This window comes from Hyla sarda, chromosome 6 (genome assembly GCF_029499605.1).
Source record: "Hyla sarda isolate aHylSar1 chromosome 6, aHylSar1.hap1, whole genome shotgun sequence".
In the NCBI taxonomy this organism is placed as follows: Eukaryota; Metazoa; Chordata; class Amphibia; order Anura; family Hylidae; genus Hyla; species Hyla sarda.
Window position 1 is genome coordinate 177,496,119 of NC_079194.1, and position 12,396 is coordinate 177,508,514.

The following is a 12,396-nucleotide window of genomic DNA, read 5'->3' on the forward strand; positions in this document are numbered from 1 at the left end:
CTTACCTGTCTGCCTGTAACCGCCTAGGGTGTTCTTGTTCAGCCAGACTGTTGTCTACACTGTTTCCGCCACCATCGGTCTTTGACCTCTGGGCTGCCGCAGACATAGCCAGGTTTCCAGTACCTCACGGCAGGGTGAGGGATCAGAAGTAGGGTCCCTACAGGTGTACGGGATTGATACCAGTCGGACAATCATTCATCTGTTGGGTTTTCTACACCACCAGGTTGCATGTTCGCTTTCTGTGGGTGGTTGAATGGAGTGACCCTGGGTGCTCAGGAATCCTATACCTTCCGGCCAGTTTTCCACATGGCTTCCTACTACATCGGGTCATCTACCATACACTTACTTTCACCCTGTGGAAAGGTAGTTCAGGTTACCCACTGCCATGATGTAGTTTTGAGTGAGTCACCACATGTTGCCCCATGGGCCTTATACAATTCACCACATGCTGGTTTACAGGGTTACCTACTTGGCTAGGTCCCTCTCTGCATGCCTGCTACTCTGTCTACAGGCTGGTCTCTCACTCCACTGTGTGTTTCTGTCTACAGGCTGGTATCTCATTCCACTATGTGTTTCCGTATGCAGGACCCCCGTATGCAGGACCGGGCATGGCCACGGTCCCTTTGCCACAGAGCCAGACTGTGTCTGCATGGTGCTCTAATTCACCTGGTTACCTCCCCCTTTTCTGCCGATGCTGCAGTATGGTGTCTCTCCTTCCAGGTGCAGTTCTGCAGAGTGTGTACCTGTGGTTTCTTGGGACCCTCTCTGCCTGTAAGTCACACTGTGTCTGCCTTTTTCCTGCTCCACATTCATTCTTCATCTCCTGAGTCTGTATCTGCAGCCTTGGTGTCTGGCATCATTAGGAGATGGGGTGTGGGTTTTTTCTACAGGTCCCAGTGACTTTCTTGGCAACGGCAGCATCACTCTGTTCTCCTTTCTTAGGTGGTACTGTTGGTCTGCTGGAGGCATATCTCTCTTCCTGCTGGTCCCTTGGAAGTTTGCGTTTTCTTTCATATCTGCAGTCTTGGTACTCCACTGCTATCATGAGGTACCCATGTCTATGTTCCTACGTGTGCTAGGACCCACCTTTCCTTTTGTTTGGTGGAGTGAGCCTCGGGGCTTCCAGTGATTTTGTTTCCGCAGTTCTGTGGCGGTTGAGAACTTCTGTTCTGACATGGGGCCTGCTGGGGCGACAGTCATTTCAGCCCTCCCTATGCCTCCAGGTGTTTTATTCTGGGGTTTTCTGTCCGGGGTGGGTCAGGCACCTACTTGTTTCTGTCTGGACTGGCTCTTAACACGTCCTGTATTTTTTGCCCAGCTCCAGTGTACAGGATTCCAATCCCTTTTGGGACACAGGGTGGCTCCTCCAGACAGCGATGGTTGCCGCTGGGGCCTGGGGGGGCTCTGTCCACCCAGTACTTGTCCCGTGCCTATGGGGCAGCATTTCCTTGCTACTACTGTGCCTGGAGTGTTTTGCCAATCCCCTTTTGACAGGGGGTATGGGGGGGGGGATCAGGGTGCCATCTCGCTGTTTCCACTATATTGGTGGAATATCTGGCGGACCCCTGTTTTTTGCTGAAAGCATTCAACAGGGATTTTTACTCTCTAGGCTTGTGTGCTTACTGTCCACTATCACAGCCTGGCTCTCTCTCTGTTTTTTGGTTCTTTACTGCTGCTCACGCAGCCTTGGCTCTCTCCTCTGTTGGAGGAGTTTGTACAATCTCCCTGGAAGGGTTTGTTCTTCCTTTCCTTTTGTCTGTGTCAGTTGTACTTCACTAATGCCAAAGTCTTCTGGAGTCATCCTTCTTGTGCCCAGACCCTGGGAATCCCAGCTGGGTTTTCATTTCTTCATTGAAGTTTGTTGCCCAGAGAGTTTTCGCGCTCGTCTGTTTTCCTTACTCTTCTGGGGTTTGTCTTCCAGGTTGACTCTACGTCTCCAGTTTACTTGTTGGTCTCCCTGGTATCCGAGATGCCCCCCTTTTCAGGGTGTTGACCGCTCCTTTCTTCCTTCGGGGGTCCATGTCTTCCAGAGTTGGAGGGCGTTCAGGTTACACCAGTACTGCTATTTTCACATTTTTGTTTTTGTTTTTTTGTCTCTCTATATGACCCGGGTGTCTTGGGTCTCTACAGATGACGGCCCCTTCCTTTAGCGTCCTAGTCCATCTCCTCGGACGGCAGATCTTCCAGGAGCTCAATTTCTGGACCTAGTGTGTCTCCGACCTGGGGGCTCGTCCGCAGGACTTGTGCACATGTGAATTCAGTCTCGGGACTGATTCCTTTTCTCTGGTGGTTATTTTTCCCACCCTAGGGGGCTGCTTTGGTACGTCCCATTTATAAGGTGTCTCCCAATGAAGAGTGACCGAGAAAAAGAGATCTTTTTGTACTCAACGTAAAATCTCTTTCTCGTTGCCTTCATTGGGGGACACCGCGCCCACCCATTTCTTCATCTTTTTTTCCGAACTATTTTTTCTTGGGTTGTTATCCGGGATTCCTTTCTAGGTTCCTTCGGACGTATTTCCTTGTTGGCTTCTCCTACTGCTTTGTGGCAAAACTGATTACTTCACTGCAGGTGGGGAGGTATATACTGCCAGGGAGGAGCTGACTTTTTTTCCTAGTGTCAGCGCCTCCTAGTGGCAAGAGCATATACCCATCTGTAAGGTGTCCCCCAATAAAGGATACAAGAAAGAGATTTTACGGTGAGTCCAAAAAATTCTCCTTTTAGGTGTTTTTCTATTATGCTGTATACTAACTACACACTTACTATACTTGCTGACTATAAAGGCATTACACACATATACATATTTCACATACACTACAAGCATATATAACACACAGGCACATTACATACAGTATCTTACATATACACAAACATTAGACACATAGGCATATTACATACAGTACCTTACATATACACACAGACACATAGGTACATTACATACAGTACCTTACATATACATACATTACAGACACAAAGGCGCATTACATACAGTACCTTACAGATACATACATTACATACAGTACCTTACATATACACACATTACAGACACATAGGGATATAACATACAGTACCTTACATATACACACATTACAGACACATAGGCAAATTACATGGAGTACATTACATATAGAGACATTACAGACACATAGGGATATTAAAGCCATATACACACACTGCATTCACATACACTTACTTTTATGTAGTATAGCTTGATTCTAGGCCTCAGTGGAAGAGGAGACGTGAAGATAGTGCTGGGCGATATACCAGTTCATACCGAATACCGGTATGTTTTTTTCTGTACGGTATGAATCTTCTCCTATACCGCAATACCGGTCGGGCCCCTCCCCCCCTCGAATGAATGAATTATCAGCCACAGTGCGCTAGGGAACTAATCGTATATGACCCGCGGGCGCTGTCCTGCTCCTCCCCCCCCCCCCACCGAATGAATGAACTATCAGCCGCTTTTTAAACCCCAGGCCCGAGGAGAGATCCACTGACCCAGAAAGACAGGAGACATTAGGGGGAGAATTGAGAGTAATAGGTACCTTTGATGAAAAGGCAGAAAAAATACAGGTGTTGATGACACACTGGGACATTCTGAGATCGGATGCTACGATATCCGAATTTGTCCCAGAAGTGCCATCAATCACATACCGCCTGCGTAGAAACTTGAAAGACTGACTCACTCAAAGTTACCTTCCCCCATTAGCCCCCCAAATCAACATGGCTATCAAATAGAGCCATAGGTATGCATACATGCAGACGATGTTCCGTGTGTAGGCATATAATAACAGGAAAAAAGTCAAGTAACTGTCAGGAATTTGAAATGAGAAGTTTTGCAAACTGCAATACGGAAGGGGTAGTGTATCTGGTAACGTGCCCCTGTATGAAAAACTATGTGGGAAAAACATTCCGTCCCTTGAAAAAATGCATGCAGGAGCACTTAGGGGATATTCTGCATAAAAGAAACACCCCAATTGCAGTACACTTCAAGGAATGTCATGAGGGCAATAACCAGGATCTGAAAGTCCAAGTGGTAGAAGTGGTGAGCGCCCCAGCCCGGGGAGGGAATTGGGACCGCACACTCCTACAAAAAGATGCTGAATGGACATTCAAAATAGATTGTGTGAAACCTAAGGGGTTAAATGATTATATTGATTACTCTTGTTTCATAGGATAAACCCTTGCCAGAGTGTAAGATTGATAGATTAATACCATCATAACTATATACGTAACTCTATAATCCCAAAATAAAGCAGCACTACTTATCCAGTCCAACCAAAAAATTGGTGCCAGCGTCCCAAAGGACTTGATCAGAGTCCATCCAAGATAAAAACCAGATACAGGCGCAGCACTCCAACAAAATAAGTGATTTAATATCTCATGTCAGCATTACAATGTTTCAGCTCCTCCTGGAGCCTTTTTCAAGCTTGAAAAAGGCTCCAGGAGGAGCTGAAACGTTGTAATGCTGACATGAGATATTAAATCACTTATTTTGTTGGAGTGCTGCGCCTGTATCTGGTTTTTATATATATATATATATATATATATATATATATATATATATATATATGTATATATATATATATATATATATATATATATGGATTAATACCACCATAAATCTATATATATATTCAAACTTGGGAAGCCTAATTAATGTGTAACATATAATATCATTGCCGTTAGACTAAACAAGAATATAGGTAGTGATGTTGATAAATGTTAAAAATCTAACAACTAATACCACATCATATAATCTCTGAAGAATTTAAATGAATAAGAGTAGGAGGGCAGAGCCTCAATAAGGATTGTACTCAATAATATTGATGGAATACAAGAATAACAATGGTTAAACATGGTAGTATGATCAAAAGGAGGCTTGAGGCGCTTGACGCATGCGCATAGCAGATAAAGAGGACGCAAGCGCAGTAGGGACAAGCGCAAGCGCAGTAGGTGAGCGGTAGGAAGTAAAACTGATAGGAGGATAGGTGTAGAGGGAAGGGAAGCAAGGAGTGGATATAAACCGATAGGTAGCTAGACCTCAGTGTACGGCCGTCATCAGAGCTGTGCACATGCACATGAGGAGAGATCCACAGGGTGCAATATGGACAAAAATGAATGCTGTCCATTGATTCCTAACGAATTGACAATGGGAAACGCATTGAATCTTTAAAAATTAACCATCACTCCCTGTTTACACAGGAGTACAGTACCCAGTGCCGGAATGCAAGGAATCAGAAACCGGATCACTGGAGGAAGCAAGTACCGGAATACAGGTTTTTGTATATAAGTTATCTCTGCACTGCCTTCTAATTACGATCAGGGGAATACACTTGTGCAACAACAGTGGAAGGTGCAATACAGTATAGTCTAAATAATGATGCATGGTGCTAATGGAATATCTATGTGGACTGTGCAATAGGAATATTATTTGGATGGTGCAATAAGTATTGAACTGTGTAGAGACACCTAACTGTGGCTATACCCCCTGAACTGTGTAAGGATACTGGAAGGGACGTGCAATCCTTGATATTTGTGCAATATTCTGGCATAAAGTGAAACAGTGGCATATGTGCAATAGTCTAAAGGAAAGTGAAGCAGTGTTGGACATGAGACTGTGTGAATTGTATCTACATGTGCAATATCGGGACTGTGTGCAATTCATCAAGTAGACACTGCTGCTGTAAAAATGGACTATGTGCAAAACTATGAATAGCTGCTGATAGAGGAACATGTGCAATACAGAAGAGTATTAAGTGCAATATATCCTGAGAGACTTGAAAAACAAAGAGCGAGATAGTAGATGTGAGTACGAGTACCATCTATCTATATCCTGTATATCCGTTTATAATATCTGTGGAACAATCTGATGGCAGCCGAATATGGAATATAATATTTGGTTTACACTATTGGTAATATTTTAAGGAGAAAACTAATAAAAGTGATGTTATAAAGTCTCTACAATTTTCAGTCATATTCACATACACTTACTTTTATGTAGTATAGCTGGATTCTAGGCCTCAGTGGAAGAGGAGACGTGAAGATAGTGCTGAGCGATATACCAGTTCATACCGAATACCGGTATGTTTTTTTCTGTACGGTATGAATCTTCTCCTATATCGCAATACCGGTCGGGCCCCTCCCCCCTCAAATGAATGAATTATCACCAGCCGTGCGCTAGGGAACTAATCGTATATGACCCGCGGGTGCTGTCCTGCTCCCCCCACCACCACCACCGAGAGTGTGAGGGGAGGAGGTATGGTGGTAAGGGGGAAATGAGTGGGGAAAAAAATACTGTCAAATACCTGCACTGTTTCCTTGTAGAGATGGAAAGTTTTATTCAGAAGCGGGACATGAGGGGGCTGTTGGCGGGACATGACCCCAAAATCGGGAATGTCCCGTCGCATCTGGGATGGTTGGGAGGAATGGGTAATGTTCACTAACTCATGACTGATATATCAGATATTAGTCATTAGGGATTAACCCCAAAATTACACCATTAAAAAAATAATAATAATAATTGTCATGCAAAAAAGAAGCCCTCATATGACTATGTTTATGGAAAAATAAAAAGGTTAAGCATTTTGGAAGGCAAAAAAAAAAAAGGGAAAAGAAAATGTCTTGGGCATTAAAGTCTAAAATAGGGCAGTTGCTAAGAGAAATTCTACATTCAAATTTTGTTTACATTGACAACGTACAATTCCACTTAAGAGTGTATTCACATATACAGTATCCTGTATATTTGATGGATAGGATTTTAAGCTGCAGATTTTATGCTGCAGATTTCAATGTAAAATAAATGACTGAACACAGCCTGAAATCTGCAGCTACAAATATGCACTGGATACTGTGCATGTGAATACACCCTAAATAGAGAAATTAAAGAGGTTATCCAACTAATAAAACATATCCCCTACCGGAGTGCTTAGAGGAGAGAGATGGGCCTTGTTCTAGAGAACCTTTCCCCTATTCTGTGGATAGGAGATATACATTTTATTAGCTGGGTAACCCCTTTGTTGTCCTAAGACAGCCCAAAGTATCAAGGATAATCAAAATATTTTTTTCTTAGACAGTGTACACATGGCGCAGGCAGCTATGATTATCTTCCCCACTGAATATAGGAAAATACTGAGTGCAAAATTTGTAACCTTATGTGGCCTAACACAAATAGAAGTATGCAAAGAAGAGGCAGGAGCCATAATCTAGGTGGTACCTGCTTCTTGATGGAGTTTGTAATTTTCCTGCAATTCTTTCTTCAGCTCTTGCATTTCCACCCTTAAGGAACTGCTCTCTCTCTCGCTTTGATCAATTTCTTTCTTTGAATTCTGAAGTCTTCTCTCCATATTACGTGCTGTCTCCAGGTGGCGCTCTATCTCCTGATTGAGGGATTTTAGAGAACTGCGAGCTTGCAAGAGATCAGCTTCTGACTGACGTAAAAGAGCATCACGCTTCTGAATGGCCTGTAAGACATGTGAAATAGTAAATGTATGTATGTTCAGTATACACAGAAAATAATTTTTTTGTTATTTATGTAAAGGCTTGCCTAAAGTCTTGTCCATGGCAGTTGTTATAAATGTAGTCTGGATAGGCAAATCTAATCCTTCCAATAGTTATTAGCTTCTGAAGTGGAGTTGCTGTTTTCTGTCTAACTGCTCTCTGATGACTCACATCCCGGGAGCTGTGCAGCTCCTATGGGGATATTTTCCCATCATGCACAGCTCCCGGGACGTGACATCATTATTGATCAGTTAGACAGAAAACTTCAGAAGCTAATAACTATTGGAAGGATTAAGATTTTTTAATAGAAATAATTTACAAATCTGTTTAACTTTCCGGAGCCAGTTGATATATAAAAAAAAGTTTTTGCCTGGAATACCCCTTTAAATTTCCTTTAAAACACAGCGGTAAAACAACAATCATATACATATACTTTTAAACTAGTAATAATATGCAATGAATTAAGTTCACCCTATAGTTACACTTATCTGCAGGTTTGTTTGCGGTTAGATGTTCATTTATCAATGAACTGGTAAATCCACTGCGTGACCTTAAGGGTAGGGTCACACGTGCCGTATTTCGTTGCATATTTTCTCCATTGAAGTCAATAGGTAGAAAAAACACAGCAACAAATATCCAGCAAAATACGGCACATTTGACCCCTACCCTAAATCTGCAGTATGTTTATGGCATTGTGCTGGACTCTAGATTGATATTCTGTATCAATCTAGATAAAGTTTTTCAGTTTTTTTAAATATAACTAATGGTTCCTTTTATTGACAGTAAACAGATCTTGACTGTAAGGAACTTTGACTGGGAGACACTTAGTTAAACTATAGTTATTAAAGGGGTACTCCGCCCCAAGACATCTTATCCCCTATCCAAAAGATAAGGGATACGATGTCTGATCGTGGGGGTCCATGATCTTTCCTGCAGCACCCCCCCCCCCCTCCCCCCCAGGGGTTCCCAGCAATCAGACATCTTATCTGAGGATACGATGTCTAGGGGTAGAGCACCCCTTTAACTATACAAATACATTGATGCTGGGATATACCATCAATGTCTGATTGGTGGGGGTCCAAGTACTGAGAATCCCAATGATCACTAGAACAAAATGGCAGAAAGTACTGCTTAGTCACATGCCATTCAGAGACAGTTTAGCTGCCAGGAGATAAAATTTACACAGTGCAATCCGAGAGCTTTAACCCCTTAAGGACCAGGCCCATTTCGGCCTTAAGGACCAGAGCGTTTTTTGCACATCTGACCATTGTCATTTTAAGCATTAATAACTCTGGGATGCTTTTACCTTTCATTCTGATTCCGAGATTGTTATTTCGTGACATATTCTACTTTATGTTAGTGGTAACATTTCATTGATACTTGCATCATTTCTTGGTGAAAAATTCCAAAATTTGATGAAGAATTGAAAATTTTGAATTTTTATAACTTTGAAGCTCTCTGGTTGTAAGGAAAATAGACATACCAAATAAATTCAATATTGATTCACATGTACAATATGTCTACTTTATTTTTGCACCATAAAGTTGACATGTTTTTACTTTTGGAAGACATCAGAGGGCTTCAAAGTACAGCAGCAATTTTCCAATTTTTCACAACATTTTCAAAATCAGAATTTTTCAGGGACCAGTTCAGTTTTGAAGTGGATTTGAAGGGTCTTCATATTAGAAATACCCCACAAATGACCCCATTATAAAAACTGCACCCCCCCCCAAGTATTCAAAATGACATTCAGTAAGTGTGTTAACCCTATTCCTTGTTTCACAGGAATAGCAGCAAAGTGAAGGAGAAAATTCAAAATCTTCATTTTTTACACTCTCATGCTCTTGTAAACCCAGTTTTTGAATTTTTACAAGGGGTAAAAGGAGAGAAATCTTCCTAAAATGTGTAACCCAATTTCTCTGGAGTAAGGAAATACCTCATATGTGTATGTCAAGTGTTCGGCGGGCACAGTAGAGGGCTAAGAAGGGAAGGAACCACACTGGGATTTTGGAGAGTGAGTTTTTCTGAAATGGTTTTTGGGGGGCATGTCACATTTAAGAAGCCCCTATGGTGCCAGGACAGCAAAAAACACATGGCATATTATTTTGGAAACTACACCCCTCAAGGAACGTAACAAGGGGTCCAGTGAGCCTTAACACTCCACAGGTGTTTGACGACTTTTCGTTAAATTTGGATGTGTAAATGAAATTTATTTTTTTCACTAAAATGCTGCTTTTCCCCAAAATTTTACATTTTTACAAGGGGTAATAGTAGAAAATGCCCCCCAAAATTTGCAACCCCATCTCTTCCGAGTATGGAAATACCCCATGTGTGGACGTCAAGTGCACTGCGGGCGCACTGCAATGCTCAGAAGAGAAGGAGTCACATTTGGCTTTTGGAAAGCAAATTTTGCTGAAATGGTTTTTGGGGGGCATATCCCATTTAGGAAGCCCCTATGGTGGCAGGACAGCAAAAAAAAAAAAAAAAACACATGGCATACTATTTTGGAAACTACACCCCTCAAGGAATGTAACAAGGGGTCCAGTGAGCCTTAACACTCCACAGGTGTTTGACGAATTTTCGTTAAAGTTGGATGTGTAAATGATAAAAAAAAAAATTTTCACTAAAATGCTGCTTTTCCCCCAAATGTAAATTTTTTACAAGGGGTAATAGGAGAAAATGACCCCCAAAATTTGTAACCCCATTTCTTCTGAGTATGGAAATACCCCATGTGTGGACTTCAAGTGCTCTGCTGGCGCACTACAATATTCAGAAGAGAAGGAGCGCCATTGAGCTTTTCGGAGAGTGAATTTGTTTGGAATGGGAGTCAGGGGCCATGTGTGTTTACAAAATCCCTCGTGGTGCCAGAAAAGTGGACCCCCCCCCACATGTGACCCCATTTTGGAAACTACACCCCTCACAGAATTTAATAAGGGGTGCAGTGAGTATTTACACCCCACTGGCGTTTGACAGATCTTTGGAATAGTGGGCTGTGCAAATGAAAAATTACATTTTTCATTTTCACGGACGACTGTTCCAAAAATCTGTCAGACACCTGCGGGGCGTAAATGCTCACTGTACCCCTTATTACATTACGTGAGGGGTGTAGTTTTCAAAATGGGGTCACATTGGGGGGGGGTCTATTGTTCAGGCATTATGGGGGCTTTGTAAACACACGTGGCCTTCAATTTCAGACACATTCTCTCTCCAAAATCCCAATGGTGCTCCCTCTCTTCTGAGCATTGTAGTTTGCCCGCAGAACACTTTACATCCACATATGGGGTATTTTCTTACTCAGAAGAAATTGGGTTACAAATTTTGGGGGGCTTTTTTCCAATTTTCCCTTGTGAAAATTAAAACTTTAGGGTAACACCAGCATTTTAGTGAAATGTATTTTTTTTTTTCCCCATCCAAATTTTATGAAAATTCTTCAAACACCCGTGGGGTGTTCAGGCACACTATAACCCTTGTTACGTTCCGTGAGGGGTGTAGTTTCCAAAATGGGTTCACACGTGGGTATTTATTTTTTTTGCCTTTGTCAGAACCGCTGCAAATCACCAATTTAGGCCTCAAATGTACATAGTGCGCTCTCACTCCTGAGCCTTGTTGTTCGTCCGCAGAGCATTTTACACCCACATATGGGGTGTTTCCATACTCAGGAGAAATTGCCTTACAAATTTTGGGGGTCTTTTTTTGCTTTTATCACTTGTGAGTTAGTGTTAAAATTTTAATTTTTTTTACACTAACAGGCTGGTGTAGACCCCAACTTTTCCTTTTCATAAGGGGAAAAAGGAGAAAAAGCCCCCCAAAATTTGTAGTGCAATTTCTCCCGAGTACGGAAATACCCCATATGTGGCCCTAAACTGTTTCTTTGAAATAAGACAGGGCTCTGAAGTGAGAGCGCCATGCGCATTTGAGGACTAAATTAGGGATTGCATAGGGGTGGACATAGGGGTATTCTACACCAGCGATTCCCAAACAGGGTGCCCCCAGGTGTTGCTAAACTCCCAGCATGCCTGGACATTCAGTGGCTGTCCGTAAATGCTGGGAGTTGTTGTTTTGCAATATTTGGAGGCTCCGTTTTGGAAACACTGCCATACAATAAGTTTTTCATTTTCATTTTTATTTGGGGGGGGGGGGGGGGGGTCAGTGTAAGGGGTTGTATATGTAGTGTCTTACCCTTTATTTTGTGTTCGTGTTGTGTAGTGTTTTTAGGAGTTTAGGAGTTTGCGCTGCGGCAAAAAATTTGCCACAGCCCAAACTTGAAGCAGGAAACTTACTGTAAACCTGCCCGTGTGAATGTACCCTGTAAATTCACATTCGGGGGGGGGGGGGGGGGGGGGGTAAACCTTCAGCTGTTTCAAAACTACAACTCCCAGCATGTACTGACAGACCGTGCATGCTGGGAGTTGTACTTTTGCAACAGCTGGAGACACACTGGTTGGAAACCCTTCAGTTATGTTCTGTTACCTAGCTCCATATTTTCCAGCCAGTGTGCCTCCAGCTGTTGCAAAACTACAACTCCCAGCATGTACTGATCACCGAAGGGCATGCTGGAAGATGTAGTTATGCAACAGTTGGAGGGAAGCAACTACAACTCCCAGCATGCTGAGACAGCTGTTTGCTATTTGGGAATGCTGGGATTTGCAGTTTTGCAACATCTGGAGGGCTATAGTTTAGAGACGACTGAACAGTGATCGCCAAACTGTGACCCTCCAGATGTTGCAAAACAACAAATCCCAGCATGCCCAGACAGCAAACAGCTCTGTGGGCATGCTAGAAGTTGTAGTTTTGCAAGATCTAGAGGGCCATAATTTAGAGATCACTGCAAAGTGATCTCCAAACTGTAGCCCTGCAACTGTTGTAAAACTACAACTCCCAGAATGCCCACACAGCTG

The 12,396-nt window shown here is 42.6% G+C and overlaps 1 protein-coding gene across 9 annotated transcripts in view; it reads right to left on the bottom strand.

Moving 5' to 3' along the window:
* The window catches only part of PMFBP1 (polyamine modulated factor 1 binding protein 1), a 302,187-nt gene that overhangs the window by 58,248 nt on the left and 231,543 nt on the right, over positions 1-12,396 (bottom strand). For all 9 annotated transcript variants that reach the window (XM_056525902.1, XM_056525909.1, XM_056525905.1 and 6 more), the window contains one exon: positions 7,215-7,461. In XM_056525902.1, the coding sequence (XP_056381877.1) occupies positions 7,215-7,461 (247 nt within the window). The remainder of the gene's footprint in view (positions 1-7,214; positions 7,462-12,396) is intronic.